Here is a 17,370-nt window from a genome sequence, read left to right as displayed (position 1 = left end):
TAATGGTACATGTATTAAGTGTATTATTCACTGGCTGGAGGCGAGACTAGTAAGTTAGCAGGAACAGGTACCGCACCACCGGAAGTTATCATTAGCCACCATAGTTATCCAGCCACAAGAGGGAGAAGCCATCGCTAACTGCTAGTGCTTATTGAAACTAGCGTGTGTGGAAAACTTTTGAAAATAGCGAAAAAGTCGCTAAAAGAAGGAGTAACTCCGAGTGTTTAGGTAGAACGAGTCTACGTTTAATCGTTAAGCGGGAAAATAACCGCTGTAACGAGTAAAACAATTAGTTTTAGCGTTCACTGGACAGAGATACAACACCAAACAGTGTACACAGAGCAGGAAGTAAACCGGAAATGACTCAGTACGCTTACCGCCTGACAGCAGAATGATAAAGTGTGGAAAAAGGAAAAATAATTCTGTGTGCATGTGCCCCATCATCACCCCTAACAATTATGTTGGACCCCATGAGAATCACTACTGCATGACGGCTGCAGAAGGCCTGTAGGTGGCAGTGTGCACCTTAATGAAAGGAGGAGTCCACTATCTGCAATTTAGAAGTACACAAATAAATTGTTTTGTTTTAATTAATAATCAGTAATTGATGAATCTAAAATGTAAGAAATGGATGTAACAAAAATGTAGCAATGACTTCGTTCCTTCCTTCCTGTCCTTTTACCCCAATTTACCTTCTGCGTGATACTTTGTGATTACATTAAGCAAAGGAAAGACGACTTGTCCTCTATTAGTGGTCCTGCATCACAGAGTCTGTGTCCAGCTGTTCAGGGTCTACTGGACGCCACTCAGCAATCAGACAGAGCAGCTTTTGTCTGATAAATCTTAACAAGCAAGCAGCCAAATTGGAGTCACAAGTACGCACAGTCTGTGGGGAGTTTCAGGCTGCAGGCTTGTGTGGGCTGCAACTTTTCTACCTCTGCCGGACCATAATTCAAGTCAAATCATGATCTGAGCAGCAGGGTCTGGGGAAGTATAAGAGTGTTCTAACGCAATATGGAGAGCTGGCACTGTTTGCTGCTGCTGTGCACACTAAGTTTAGTGCTGGCCTCTGGAGAGGCGACGAAAAATGATGATGACATCGACCTTGTCAGCTTTCTGAGAAGTATCTACCCCGGGCTGCTGGTGAGAGACGAGCCGTTCATCATCAACAGAGACTTTGAGATAAACTCCCTCAAGGAGCTGAGGCGCCCCGAGGTCCTCTCAATCACAGAGCAAACCAAGGACAAACCAGTCAATCAGGATACAAATGGAGCTCCTGGACCTGTGGTGTTAACCAAAGACGGCCAGATCAAGGGGGTTACGGTGGATAAGGCCCATATATTTTATGGAATACCATATGCAGATCCCCCTGTTGGGGCTTACCGCTGGAAGCCCCCGAGACCTGTGAGTCCTTGGCCAGGGGTTTATGATGCCTCCTTCCCCAGGGCAGCATGTGTGCAGGCCTGCAGCGGACCCATCACTGAGGAGTGTCCTCAGATAGTAAGGAACACTCAATTCTCACTTATTTACATGTTGTCATAACATTTCACATCAGGATATGAAAACATGTTTGCATCTTTTGGTATTTTGGAACAGAGTGACTTACAGTGAGTGCAACAGTAAACTGAGTTTACCTGCTTGATCACTAAGACAGAAAAGGGCCCTTAAGCCCTGAAAACAGATTAGAGTCATATGTTATATAAACCTTTCTCAAAGTCAAAGATATCATGGCACCATAAATCTAGGTGTAGTGGATGGAGTTAAAGAACCACCAATGTTTTTGAGTGTGAGCTAAGCCATGGCTGTAATTCAAGAACTGGATTCTGGACTCCAGTACTGCCTCTCCTTGCAGGGCCGTCTCCAAGATTTTTTTAAAATAGCAAGGCCCAAGAGTCCAAGTTCCCCTAATACAATAAAAAAGCCTCTAAAATCTTATTTGTATTAAGAAAACAAATAAGACAATAAGAATAGAATAGATAAATGTCTATTGTTAAGGAAATACTAAATATTTTATTTATTCTTTGTTGTCCTAAAAGTAGTTTGTTATTGTAAAACATAACTTCCCCAAGGTTGCTTAAAAAATTCCAAACTACAAAAGAAAATATAGAGGATATGGCTGTCAAAAATAACAAAAATTCAAAAATAATTGTTTTGTACATTGGTGCAGTACCAACGTTGACCACCATGTGGCCACACAGTTCGCTCATACTGTAAATATGAGCGGCTGTGCTGGAAAAAAATCATCCCCCTAGTTTTAATTTTGAGTCCAAGATATCAAACATTTCCCACAGCTAATTTGATATCTGCCACTTTATAAAAAAAAACTGGCAAAATTGCAGCAAAACCACTATGGCTAGCAGTAACATACCATTGATGTGGCTAATTCAAAAGGGGCTATGCACATCTGGTTTCATTTACTACTACGGCCATGTGTAAAGTTGCTACTTTAGGCTATTTAAATGGTGTGACTACAAGGCTAGCAGTCGGGGTAGCCATCTTGGAATAATGTGTCGGAGTAACGAGAGGTTTTCTTGTTCTTCTCATTCTGGTGATACTGTGCAGAGGCTAACTAACTGAAAACAGAATTCTGGTCAAAATATCAGCCTAAAAACGGACGATAAGTGCATCACTGACCATTCATTTTATGATGTTGGGTTAGAAGGCTAGCAAAGTAGATAACTGTAGCTAACTAGCCAGTTACAAGCTATAGCTAGTTTGAACTTAGAAGGCCAAGTTGCATTTTTCACTTCGCTCAAATATTTCCGAAAGCTTCATTGCAACGTAAATTAGTCCTAGAAAGAAAGTGGTTAAACCTACTCAAGGAATATTGTTTTGTGGTTTGGCTAATTTAAGGCATGAGAACTAAATTAAATATTGATTTCTTTTCTTTTTAATAATGAACAAAAACTGAATGAATTTCCTCTGATGTCCCCAAAAGGTTAGCGAGGACTGTCTCTACCTCAACATCTTCGTCCCAGTGGATGTGAACTTCAGCTCCCCTCTGCAGAGCCCGCTGCCTGTCATGGTGTGGATTCATGGGGGGGATTTCATTGCTGGCTCTGCCTCCAAGCCGCTGTACGATGGACGCTTCATCAGCAACTTCACCCACACTGTTGTTGTAAGCCTGGAGTACAGACTGGGTGAGAAAGTTTGGTGGTATTTCACCTTTAATGCACCTATACTAGTGTATTAGCACTGGGAAACAGGGACCTTATCTGTGTATTTACCATTATCATATCTATTTACTTCCTTTTCTAAATTGTACTGTATGTGCAGGGAGAAAGGGAGGATGAACCTAAGCACTGCAGTTGGTTTGGTAAAGGCAACAAGCAGGCATCTCGTGGAAGACATTAATCACTTAGCTAAAATAATGGTGTGTTCATGTGCATGTGTGTGTGCTTGTGTGTGCCAGATAGTATAAGGCTGGATAATGTGTGTGCGTGTGTGTCATTGTTTTAAATGACCGAGCCTGTTGGTAATTACTCTGCTTTCCTGCAAGACTGAAAATAGGAGCAGATATATGTGAACGGTAATTTGGAACTCAGAGGAAATGAATGTCTTGCTGGAGTCAATTATGTCTCGCTGATCATGTGAATTGATGCGTGATTCAAGGTGCCTTTGGGTTCCTTGTGTCGGGCAAAGACCCTCACACCTCAGCTGCAGGGAATTATGGGATATTGGACCAGCAGGCGGCTCTTCTTTGGGTTCAGCGGAACATTGCGGTGTTTGGAGGGGATCCAAGCAAGGCAAGCAAGCACACATACACACACACACACACACACACACACACACACACACGCACTGGATATCATTTTCTAACCATATCCCTTGATTTTGTGTTGTGTTCTTTTGCTAAGATCTCCAGTAATGATACCACTTATTTTTTAAAGCTAGCAACAGAGTTTCTTCAAAGCGATATGCACGCATAAAAGAGCAAATAGGGGTACAAATCACAGTGGTTGACAAAGCTCATAGTTCATTCAGTTATTTAATTCAATTCAGAGAGGAAAAGTTTGGAAATCATTTTTTGAAATTAAAAATGTTAATGAATTTTGAGGAAGCTGAAAAGAACTGTTAATCAGAGATAATAAGCAGGTTAATCAGTGACAGATGGACTGTAGCCTGTTATGAAGGCAGGAGTGACCAAATGCACATATATTTTCCGAGAGTGGATATCGACTTAAAAGATTTCTGGCAAGTTCAAACAGTTTTCATTTTAGCAGTAAGTGTTACCTCGGTGTTTCATATCAAGCCTCTGTGTTGTGATTTGTTTGTCAGGTGACAATATTTGGGGAGAGTGCAGGTGCTCAGTCAGTGAGTCTTCACCTTATGATCCAGAGCAGCAAGCCTCTGTTTAAACAGGCTGTCCTGCAGAGTCTGCCCTTCTCCATCCCCCTGAAGACCAGGTGAGGAAACATCAGCTCAGGTTGAGACTGGTTACTGAGCCTGGCTGAAAAAAATTGATTTGTAGGGATTTGTGTTTTCTTGGGCTCTTGCTGTATTCAAACATTGTGGGAATGTCTCCAGCATGCTTACAGAAAACTTCAGGCTGAACTGTAATTTTGTATTTCTCCGTCTCTTTCCCAGACACGATGCCCTGAAGCTGGGAAAAGACTTTGCTAAACAGACCAACTGCTCTGTGAGCAACATCGTCTGCCTGCTGTCTCTCACTCCACAGGCCGTCCTGGCTGCCCAGATGAAAACAAGTAGGGCGCCACAAACACCAGCCTACGCTCCCCAAATTTAGAGCAACGCTCAGGGCTGCCCACACAGTTACATAATAAGGCAGGATATTAGTATGTTTATCTGCAAAAGATGATGAAAAACATTATTTATATCCTGGGTGGTATATTGGACAACAGAATCATGAAAATGAAGGAATAGTGGGCCTCTGAAGGGGCAATTAGAGGGGTTTTACTGCTTCACGGCACAAAATGACTGTAATATATCTGCAGCGTTGACAGGGTTATTGATCAGTATCACCGACTCAGTGATGACGTCATCAGCTCTGCTGTCCTAAGAAAAATGCCAAAAGTCTAATCAGGAACAGGCTTATAATTACAGTATCTTGCAAGTATAACTCCATCTAGTTCTTTTTGTCTGACCTGTGGTCTTACTGATAAAGCTCTGTTGTAAAACTCCATTGTATTTTCCATCTCTGTTTTTTGATCTCAGGCTCCAAGATTGTGAACCCGTTCCGGTTCCTGGAAGTCTTTGAGACGTGGGGTCCGTATATTGATGGGGAGTTAATAAAAGAGCAAGCTGTCACTGCCTTCCAGAAGGGCCACTGGCAGAAAGAGAAGGCAGTGCTGCTGGGTAAGAGAAACACACACACAAATGGCACCATATTATTATGAAGCTGCTTCAAATTCTGATGGATGTAACAATGCACATTTGGTTTTTGTACTGCACTTAAGGACAATTTTGAGGTGCATTACTTGAGTATTTGGTTTACCTCTTCATTCCATTAACTTAAACATTATACTTTTTATTCCACTACATTTAGTTTAGTTAGATTGATTTCTGACACACAGAATCTGTAATGAGCTTATAATATAGAAGGCATTTGTTATGACCATATGGCCTCAGGCCATGGCAAATAAAGAGGGCAATGAGGCAGCTGAGGGCATTGTGTGAAGGTGAAGAGCAGGCACACACATTGTTGTAGATCAAATGACAACAGTCAGGACCTGATTAAACTGCTATGGGCCCCCAGGGCAAAAATGATCACATAATAATCATACCCCTTACACTTCCTTTTGTTGGTTTAGTTCATTCAAAGTATTAAAGAATATGCACCACGACATAATATCAACTGAAATATTGGAGGAATAGTTTAACAGTTGGGGAAATACGCTTATCTGCTTTCTTAAATGAGAAATCTGTTCAGTGTAAGACTACAGGTAGCAGCTGGTTAGCTTGGCTCAGCATAAAGACTAGAAGCAGCTGTACAGTTGTACAGTTGTACTTTTACTTTTAAACTCAAAGCAAATTTTGCTGATACTTCTGTGCTTTTACTTGAGCACTATTTTGAATGCAGGACTCTTACTTTATCCCTGTGGTATTTCTACTTTTACTTCAGTAATCTGAATAGTTCTAACACCATTGGTCAAAGGGTTATCTTGCAAACTGTTGTCTAAGCCTGTTTGCCCAAACCATTTGCACTACTTGACCTTATGTGGGAACTCTAAGAATCCACAAATACATATACATATACAAACATACACGAAGTCCATGCATTAAATGCTTCAATGTGGAAAAAAAAACACTATAACACCAATAAATTGGTCCAGAATTGATAATCTTCCAAGACAATAGAGAAATGAATCTCATCTTCATGTCTGTTTTTACACAAACTACCATTATCATCAATTTGTTCTGGTATTACTGTGCCTCAAGAGCAACCTCTGGCCAGTCTGCAACCTCTCAGCTCTATGCTTCCCACTGAACTCCCTTTGGTTCTCATTATAACATAATTTGATGTGGAAATTCCCAAGATCGTAACAGAGCTGAAGGCAATGTTCACTGTTAAAAAACTCTGAGTAATACATGCTTTCTAGAAAACTAATCAGCCCAGTGAATCAATGTGAAAGCTGAAGTCTAATTACCTGTTGGTATAAAATGGCCCACAGTCATAACAGGAAGTAAACATGCTTGAAGACAATCAGACAACAGACTGGTTGTGCAAATTAAGGCTAGAGGCTTAGACACAGAAGTGTACTTGTTTATATGGACTGAGGCTCTGTTTTCTGTCCTGCAGGTACAACCTCAGAGGAGGGGGTGATCTTTGTGTATGGCGTCTTCAACAAGCCAGTCTCTGCACTGGAGAGCACAGTGTACATCACAGCCATCTTTAAACAGCACGCTCTGCGGATCCTGCACAAGTACCTGCCCCTGTACAGGGACGCTGACCGCAGGGATATGCTAGCTCAGGTAAGAGGAGCTCAATCCTTTTCAGTTTCAGCATTGCAGCTGATATACAGTACAGTCACATACACTATGCACACATTTTACTGAGAGCTTACTCAGGGCCAAGAATAATCTCATTTGTTGAGTTATTTGTCAAGTTAACCACGGTGGGTAGAGCCAAAGAACATTTATTTCAGTGATAATGTCTAAACATATTGGATTATTTATTAGTATAAAAGCCAAGCTAATGCTGTTTGCTATTGGAGGACAAATTACACTCATCTGACTTCACAAACCACTGACATTCAAAACAATGAATGAGGAATCCCATTTATCCCATTGTAAGCTTAGTACTGAGTCTAATACACCCGAAAAAGTTTGTCCTGCTTCAGTGGTTGTCAAACACATACATTCCCCTGGCTGACTGCCTGCCAATACGCATGAGATACAAAATATCTAACAATTATTATTAATAATTATACACTAATAAACTTACATACTTATTAATATTATATTCCATTTCCAATAGATCCTTCCTAAATGTTACACAGTGAACCTTTAAATGTTCATTGCACCTGATGATTTAACTTTTGACTGTCTAGAGAGGCATGTTCAGTCGGTTGTTTGGTCATTGGTTTGGTCAGTCCAATACTAAAACTATCTCAACTACTGGATAAATGTCCATGAAATCTGCTACAAAAAAAACCCAAGATAAATTGTATTAACTTTGGTGACCAGCTGACTTTTCCTCTGGCGCTACCAGTATAAATTTCCATTTGTCCAATTTAGGTCAAATGAAGTGCTATCCGTCACAGCTGTAGGTCTGTGTTCAGTAGCAACCATTAGCATGGTAACACACTAAACGGTGGTGGACATGGTAAATATTACCTGCTAAAAAAATGTAACACTGTTATTGTGAGGTTAGCATGACAATGAATACCAATAACTAGAATATCAAGCTAGGGACTGAGGTATATGCATCTGAATAAGACTGCTGAATAGGGATGCTGCACTAGGTTGTGTGTTGTCCGACCAAAGAATGGTCACTCTCAAAGGCGAGGTGAAAAGCCAGCTGTCATAGCCTCCTCCTGGCCTCCATTACACTGCCCACCTGAGCTCTCTTCAAGAACTCTGTCTTTTGTAGTGATGAATCAAAACGTACAAACAGAGATAACAGCACACACTACCTGACAGTTTAGTCCTCAAAGGCGCTAATAGTGTACAAAGAAAATGTGACAGAAGTTGTTGTGCGAAGAAAGAAAAAAGAAGTTTCAACCCTGTACTTTCACACTACACACCTTGTTGATTTTTTTTTTGAGGGTTTGTAGTTTTTCTCTTCTTTTACTGTTTTTGGTACAGTATGGCTCTAGGCATGGCAATGTCGGTCAGTCTGTCTACCACTTTAGCCCAGACATTCACGGCCCCCAGAGAATATATCCTATTGATTTGTTTGTGTGAATTATCAATGACTATTTTGTAGGGATATCAAACATACTCAGATGGTGAAACCTAATGATTTTTTGTAATTCGTAGACCTTTCATCTAGTGCCACCAACAGGTCAGATTTTTCACATATCCAGTCAAATATCTCAACAAGAACTGGACAGACTGCCAGTCACTGCCTTTCATTTAGCACCGCAGGTAAGCAGGATTTTCAAGAGACTAAGGGTTAAATCTCAATAGAGACGGTAAGGTTCACAGAGAAATCTTCAGTTCATAGAAGGCAAAGTCAGTGAAGAGAGCTGTTTTTGATCAGACTGAGGCACATTCTGTATAATTAATATTCTTCCATTTTATGTGGCTTTATCTCCTCATCATTAGCTACCCGGTGCCTGTCAGTAAACTGTCAGTTTCCAGCTGGCATTGACAGTAACGTGTAATTTGTGAGAAACCACAAATGTGTGGAACATCTCTTATGTGTTAAAAATAGTGTGGAGAGAAAAGGCAAAGAAATAAGGCTGCATTTACACTTTTACCTGCTCTGCAAGAGCCTTGTTCCTCTTCCATATTTTACTCACGCTCAGACAGAAATTTGAACACAGTCACCCACACACACTCAAACACATACATGCATCAATAAACACAAATTCAGTGGCTTTGTGAGGCTGGCAGTCATGCATGGATCGATGTCCCACCCAGCCGGAGCTCGGCGTGTAACGAGGACCCAGCTGTCTTCTGTGCTCTCTTCAGCTTCTCCGCGTCTAACAAGCCTGACGGGGAATTGAAAACAATCATTCTCTTTTGCTGCTGCGATTGCTTAAAAAAGTGTCACATTTCCTCGAGATGCCGGGCAGTTATCATTACGGACAGACTTTATCACCATTATCACCATCATTCAGCAGACTTTCCAGACTTCAATGTTGCTCCCTGGCTCCTCAAACACAGCTCCTACCGTTGGCCTACAGAGGGAGCTACAACTCCAGCTTTTCTCAAAGTCTGACTTTTTATTTCTCCTCTATCATTTATATGTGTGAAGCATGTGGACCAACTAGATTCAGGGAGTTAGTCTGTTTGGGATGCAGCCTGACTGCTCACGCTAAGAAGTGACTCGTCTCCCCTATAACAGCTACAGTGACAGGAGGGATCAGCCGAGGAGGTATAAGACACAGAGGGCCGGCTGCGGAGGAAACACTGGGTGACATGACACCCCATTTGTATTAATGAGGGCACACTAAATATTAGAAAAACCTGTCCGTATAATGTAATGCAATTCAAAAGCACCACAAACTTCTGCCCACAAAATGAATCTACAGTCAAAAACAATTTCAACAAAAACTGAACATTAAGTGAATGAATGGAGCTGGCCTGTTGTTTTAACTAGGCGTATCTTTTCTCTGGCCCTGCCTTTACATAATCTCATTGTTTTATATATCTCTGTCCCGTTTGTAATGTAATTCGGTATTATATTGTATTGTATTGTTCTTGTAGTACTTGTTGAAGCACTGTACTGATGAAATTGGGCACTAATTTGTTATGCCCTGCCCAGGGACTACAAATGAAAATGAGCCTATTCGCTAACACTGGCACATTTACATTGAAGTGTAATGTAAACTGCAATGTTGATTAATGTGCATTTTCTCTGGTAGATAAATAACTACAATAAAAACCAAAAAACCTGGCAACTGAGTGTAATATTAAACATATTATTAACATATGTTTAAAGCTGCGCTTATCAAAAGGTCAATCTTCAATAAAAGCAGCCAGATAAATCTGAATTCCCTTTTTATTCAGAAAGTGCTTTTAAAAAATCTGACTACATCATCTGTGAGACCCACCTTAGCCCATAAACATAATCAGTAGTATGCACATTCACAGCTCATTCATGTCTTATGGTGCACTTTGACCAATTTACTTCCCATTCATGTCAATGTGGAATGGTGTGAGACAGATTTGTTTCCTGTCACAAACTGACCTCCTTCGCTTTGTGCTAAATTCAATCTGATTTAACCTTGGCGCGCAAAATCCTGAGGTTCTCCACTGTCCATCTGGTTTGAGAGGGGGTGCGACTTACATTCTTATTTTATAACAGCACAGTGAACTAACAGAAGTAGCAGAGCAAGAAGGATGCTGTTTGTCTGCAGTTAATGACAGTGGTTACTGACAGTACTGACAGTACAGTGCTGTTGTCATATTTATGTTTTTTTTGTAATTAAGATGTTAGATGTGTGTTACAGAAAAGCTGCAGATTACAGCGTCTTGTCTTGAACTCACTGGCAGGGGTGGATCAAGAGAAATATTTATGGGGAAGGCATGGATACTATAAGGGGGGGGCAGAAATATACTAATATATATATAATATACTAATTTAATCACAAACAGTCACATATATCAATATTTGCTTGGAAAAGCTCCCAAATTAAGATATCTGAACCCAAAAACATTACATTATTGTGGCACATTAGTAAAGCATTGAATAGGAATCTCTAAAGGTGGCATTAGAAATAAATATATATTTTTTAATTCCCAAATCTTAAGACATTTTTACAAATACTTATTTTTTCACTGAACTTAAGCCTATAACTTAGTCTAAAATGTGTCCATAACAGATCACTAAATGATATGTGTTCATTTCCATAAGACCCTATTCTTAAAATTGATATAAAATCATTTGACACCAAACTCCACCTCTGATCCACCCTTGCTAAGTGGCATCAGAAAGCTTTAGCCTATGACACAAAGCAGTGGTTCCCAGCCTTTTTCGTTAAGGGCCCCTTTTCTATCATTGAGTAAACTGATGACCTTACTTAATCAGTTAATTTTTTTCTTTGAAATGCTAAGAAATAAGCTTAATGCATGCTATAAAACAATCTTTACTGACCGCAGTAGCAACAATCAGTAACATGATCCCTGCTGCTGCAGTAATGTGACAGAAATTCAAACACATTAATTCATCATAAGTGATCACGTTTTTAATTTTTGCACATAAATGAACTTATTGCACAAATTCTAATTATAACTATAACATAGTTCTGCTCTTCTTTTACTGTTTTCAGTCATTTTGTGTTTTTAGCTGTGGAAATACAGAGGTGGAATGGCTCATGATAACACAGCAGAGGAAAAAAGCCTCCAGCTGTTTCGTGTCTCGTGGCTTTTTTGATGCAAAGTGCAAGGTGCCGGCCTCAGGGAGCTAGAGGGGTCAGGAGGTGACACTCCTGGACATATTTAGTATTCAGTTACAGTTCATGGTGCAGTAGGGAGACAGTAGAGTCAGAACCAGAGCCTGCCCCTCCACATACACACACTCCTCCTGCATCTCTTCATAAAGGGCACTTCTCCAGAGGCCTGGGGGGGGGGTCAGCAGCACAAATGTCAAACAGTCCGTCATGGAGGAGGCTGATGTGGAGAGCTCAGCCTTTTGTAGCATTTATGTAGGTTTGTGGTATGTGTGTATTTTCTCGGTATTACACAAACACAATATCCCTGAACACATCCAAAACAGCAGAACAAAAATGAGCGTCTTTCCAGTTGAACACACCACTCATCAATGTTATGAGTACAGTTTTATGAAGACTTTCTCTGTGAGATGTCTTTTACAGAATGAAAAACACTAGCTGTAAAAAAAAAAAGCTAAGGACCAGTGAGACTAACGCTCAACTTTCTTTTGTTATCAAAGGAATTTCAGCCTCTCAGCCACTGACAACCTCATCGACTGTATGTGAAAGGCTGCCAGCCATGAGATTTCAGTGAGTAATTCCATTGAAAGGGGAGACTACTTGCCACTGAAGAGTGTCTGGTTGAGGCTGGCTGTGTCCAAACTGGTTTATGTGTTTCACAGAAAACAACAAATGTATTCGCTGATTTTTGTCAAAATAGGCAAAACAAAAGAGTTGCATTGGTCACTGATGTGTAGGCCTCGTACTCTATGCTGTTAGTGGGACATGTTTGCCAGTGGGGCAGCGATGTTGTTCTCTACACCAACAATGCCTCAGAAAATCAATTCCAAATAGCACCCAAAATGTGTTTCTGCCCCCAACAAGGAAAGGTAATATTGTAAGTTGTATGTCAACCAGGCAAAGACCAAGGAGAAGAAGGTCTGCTGTATTTTACACAAAAAGGAAATGTCTGACAGAATGTAAATGTGCAGAATGATTGTAGCCTCAGTATATTTACATTTGCACAAAGGCTAAAAAATATCTCTTTACCATAAAAACTAACCGTGTGCTTTTTCCATAGAAGTGGGTGCCACTAGGTTTCAACTAATGTTCTTTTAAATTGTCTGAATGTAAAGTAAATTCACGCCTGCCACCAAAATCACTGTATATCCTTTGACAAAAAAACAAAACAAAACATAACTCAAGGTAGACTTACTAGCTCACCCACAACTTCAGGTCCTGAATGGAGTTTGCTCAGTCTACCTATTGAAGAAGATCACAAGAAAGTGAAAACAACTGTCAAACAACTGTTCCAAGGTGAAGAACGAACCATCACAGTCGAGTCTTTTGTGGCCAAATTCAGACGTCAGCATTGCTCTGGTTTCTTTTGCCAAATGGGAGCCAATGGGATTTTTTCATTGGAGTTTGGACAGGACACTTTTCAAATACAGCAAGTCTAGAGGGTACTCGGTAGATGGTAAAATGATTTACCCAGAGACCCAACAATTCCAAACAAAGGTTTATAATACTTACACATTTGTTCAGATAAGCTTTAAGTGTTTGCTGTGATGTTTAATATCTGCAACAACCTCTGTACTCTCATTTAGCCCCTTGTTAGCAATCGTGTTTTTAAAGACGCATAAAAGCTTCGAAATTCACAGGTGTAGTTTAAAAAAAAGAAAAATATCCCAAAAACCCATTGTCTTCAAGACGAGGGAAACGAGAGGTTCAAAAATGCTCCTTTATTTCAGGGCTTTAGGACTCATTCCTGCAGCACTCTTGCATAGTGCCATTACTTACAATGGACCATGCATAATGCTTGATTTGGCCTAAAACGACCCATTTATAGCTGTCTCTGTTACAGGTGGTAATCTGTGAGAACGATATAATGCTCCGTGGCGCAGCAAGCTCTCACTGTTGTGCTGTTTGAGCTGACACTATTCTTCGTCTGTTTGTTCATGCTGATAAATATTTATCACATAAAACCTCTGCATTGTTTCAGTTGTTTAAGTTGTGGCTGGAGGGCAATTGCATTTGTTAAAGTTGCTTTCATAACAGTTGGTGTGTTTGTGGCACATTGGGAATGAATTGTGGCAAACAACAAAAACAGATTAGGTGCACAGGCGTAATAGATTAGCCAAATGTTGAAACCAAGGACTGTTTAACATACATAGCATTTATTGCAATAAAAACAATATGACCATGTTTCCACTGTACTGTGACTAAAATGTGTTCCTATTTAACTCAAAAATTAAAACGTTTTACATTCTGCATCAGTCATTAAGCAGAAATATGGAAACACCTCATATAGACACCTCACATGGAAGAGGGAGAGAGAGGAGAGGAAATAGCAGAGGAAATCTTATATTTCTAGAACATTATACTTGGCCACATTACATAACTTAATTTCTACCTGTGCTTGTATACACTTGCGTGAGTCATGACTATCAGTGTTTGGGTACAGTGTGTGCCTGTTAGGTATGAATACATTTCTGCTTGTGCCATTTGAAACAGACAAGTGTGTGTGAAAAACGAAGTAGATATGTGTGTGTGAGTGAGCGTGTGTGCATGTCGGTCCATCAGCGTGTGTGGGCGCAGGTTGTGTGCTGCTGAAAAAGACACACTGGTTTCCAGGTAACAGGCAGAAGAAGACGGTCTACCTTCATTTTCTTTTTGCTTCCTTTTAGCCGAGAGGGAACAATAGTTTTTTCTGCTCTGCCCCAGCCCGTCTCTTTGTAGATGTCACCCTAATTAGTTTTATTCATTTTCTTTTCGACAAAAAAAAAAAACACTAGAAGATGCACTGTAAAGCATAAACCTTCAACAATGCTGAGAAATTCTTCAACTTGCAAAGCAGCTTGTTGATATTTTTTCCAGGTTCCATGGTCCAAAAACATTTTGAATGTAGTGTTGTTGCAGTGTTGTTTAATTATCGACTTCACATGTAACTTTAAAAACAACCATGGCTAAAAGCCTGTATCGGCACCAAAATGTAATCCACAGATCCTAAGGCCAAGGGAGATCTTTTGTCCACGAAATTGTAGTCAAATTGGTTTACTCCTTTTCAGCTGTCATGAATACAAGCCCATGCAAAACAAGTGGGAATATGTAACTTCTTTTAACAGATGTAATTGATAAATAAAAAACATTTATGAAAGAATAAAGGGATAAAAATATAATAAAGCACATTTACGTAAAACCCATAATGACAACACACAAACCAGTAAAATACAAAAAACTGTGTCAGTGTGGTCATGAGTGGGAGGTTTTGTGAGGGGAAAGGAATTTGATGTCAGGGGAAGAAGAGATGTATTTGTAAGAAGAACAGCAAAAGGAAAAGAACATCCGAAAGCCATGATTGCTGTCGGTATGTGGTGAGTCACATCCCTCTATGAAGGGCACAGATAAAAAAAAAACTGACGACGCAGGCATATAAGGCCTAAATTAGCCTCCTGTCTGACACTGTGAGGTTCTACTTAGAGGTGATTTAAGCAAAATGCTAATGTCAGCATACTAATATGCTGACAATGGCAATGTTAACATGCTGATGTTCAGCTGGTAATGTTAACCATGTCCACCATTTTAGTCTAGCATGTTAGCATACTAGTAGTAATTAGCATAAAAAAATAAACAGCTGAGGGTGATGAAAAAGCCCTTAGTTTTGCATGTTGGAAACAAAAGGTCGGCACTTTCCAAAAATCCTCGGCAGGTGACCATGTGTCTATCACCATCTATCATGTACTCAAACTCGAAGCCAGTTGAGAAGAGGGAAACTTGTCACATACGTCGTCACACACACCTAGAGTTAAACCACACTCTTAGCTCATGCTGTAGCTCCCAAAAGTTCCTTACAGCTCGTTGACAAAGGCTGCCTGAGCAGCGCGTGGCGCCTACAGCCATGAGTTTGTCAACCTCATAATGCGACTAGAGGAAAAGTCAATGGATCGTCAAAGTCATAAGGGACCATGAATGCCTGTACAAAATTGTCCAATAGTCTGGACCAATTGCTCGACATGTGTCTGACCAGCTGTCTCCCTTTTTTCCCTGTCCCCAGATTGTCACCGACTACGTATTCCTGTGTCCATCCAGGAGGTCAGCACGTGCTGGCACAGCAGCAGGCAGCGAGGTGTGGATGTACGTGTTCGACCATGTGGCGTCAGACCATCGAGTGTGGTCAGGTCTGACTTTCTGCTACCAGCATGCCTGCCACGGCGCAGAGCTGCCTTTTCTCTTTCACTCTGCCTCGGTGGCCAACTTCACCCTGTCACTACCAGAGAAACTGCTATCCAATCGGATGCTGTGCTACTGGGGTGCCTTTGCCCACACTGGCGACCCTTCCTCACGGGTCCAACAAACAACTTTCTGCCGGGAACAGCGTCTGCCCGTTTGGCCACGCTATTCTGACACCACTGGCTGGCTTGTCATGAACCTGACAGTACGCTCGCATGCACAAGTGGGAACCAGGAGTCATATATGTGACTTCTGGGACAAACTGGGCATCTACTAGTGAGGGGACAGGCTGGGCAGGGAAGTGTTGGGTTGCTTTGCATTGAAGTAACATCAATACATGCTGTTCTCTTTGTTCCTGAATATGTAAAGTCAGTTGGAAAATCTTGCAGCATGAAGTTGCAGTGTTCATCTCATACATTCATCAGTATTAAATATGACCAAGCAGCAATTAATTAAATAAATAGCTTTTAGAAAGAAAATGTTTTTTCTATTGCCTTTCTCCAGCAACATATACTTTTGAAGGTAAAGTAGTAGTAGTGCACATCAGTTTTGCAAAACTGCTTGAATTATCAGCATTCTGTCATCATCTATTGGTCACCAGTAGGAATAGCCTCTCTAGCCAAAGTACCACCATTTTCCCTTTTTACGTGAGTAAATGTCAAAAGCTGCAGAACTGCATGGAAGGTCAATGGAAATGTATGTATCGTAAATTCAGGTGAAGAAGAGTTCATAAAAGTAAAAAAAAAAGTAGTGTGAGAAGCAATACTTAATTTCCAGTAAGCAATCAAAAAGGAAAGTTAGTGGAAGAGTGGAAGAAGGCTCATGAAGAGCTAGAACTGAGTGTCATCTGCATAGCAATGAACTGAATGCCAAATTTCCTAAAGATATGGCCAAGAGGTAAAAGGTAATTGATTGATTGATTGATTGATTGATTAATTTATATCTTCTTGAGACCTGTCAGATAAACACACATGGAGTCGGTATGTGTTGTTAGCTAGCTAGCCGTTAGGGTGAATAAACACAAAAAGCACTCCAGGGTTTCTCTATGTTTCAACAGGACCTATTTTACGTGCATATTGGCAAAATGGTAGTTTCGTTTTGTAGTTACAAGTAATGTTAACGTCATTAATCCAATAAATGTTTAAGACCTGTCAAAATTAAAACATTTTAAGGCCTAAAATTATAATCATTGGATTCAAGACACCCTGCACTGCAGAATTACAATTTGAGCAAGTAAAGCAGGCAAAGACTTGTGTCCCACTCAACTTGAACACACCTAGTGCACCCACTGTCAAAGCCTCCTAAAATTAATCCTATGAGACAATAAATTGAATGCACAAGTGATAAAAATAAGTAAAATTATCTTAAAAATAATCTGTTTCCTGTTTCCAACAGCACTTGTCAAATGTAATAGTAAAATCACAGTGTGGAAGAGGCTAGTGTGATACAACAAACCGATCAGCCATAACATTCTGAGCACTGATAGGTGAAATGAATAACACTGATTATCTGGTTATCATGGCGCCTGTCAGTGGGTGGGATATATTAGGCAGCAAGTAAACATTTTATCCTCAAAGTTGATGTGTTAGAAGCAGGAAAAATGGGGACTTTGACAAGGACCACATTGTGATGGCTAGAC

At 40.4% G+C, this 17,370-nt stretch overlaps 1 protein-coding gene across 1 annotated transcript; it reads left to right on the top strand.

The window, feature by feature from the left end:
• Positions 1 to 122: 122 nt before the first annotated feature.
• LOC118340975 (cAMP-regulated D2 protein) lies at positions 123 to 17,304 on the top strand. Its single transcript, XM_035679146.1, has 8 exons — positions 123 to 1,500; positions 2,939 to 3,140; positions 3,613 to 3,746; positions 4,279 to 4,406; positions 4,588 to 4,706; positions 5,176 to 5,316; positions 6,761 to 6,933; positions 15,556 to 17,304. The coding sequence occupies exons 1-8, from the start codon at positions 1,015 to 1,017 to the stop codon at positions 16,006 to 16,008; spliced, it is 1,836 nt and encodes a 611-aa protein (XP_035535039.1). The 5' UTR covers positions 123 to 1,014; the 3' UTR covers positions 16,009 to 17,304.
• The last annotated feature ends 66 nt before the right edge of the window (positions 17,305 to 17,370 follow it).

This window comes from Morone saxatilis, unplaced genomic scaffold (assembly GCF_004916995.1).
Source record: "Morone saxatilis isolate NCDOM2014 unplaced genomic scaffold, NCSU_SB_2.0 Contig10, whole genome shotgun sequence".
In the NCBI taxonomy this organism is placed as follows: Eukaryota; Metazoa; Chordata; class Actinopteri; family Moronidae; genus Morone; species Morone saxatilis.
The sequence above is the reverse complement of the archived record's forward strand: the minus strand, read 5'-3'. Positions and strand labels throughout refer to the sequence as shown.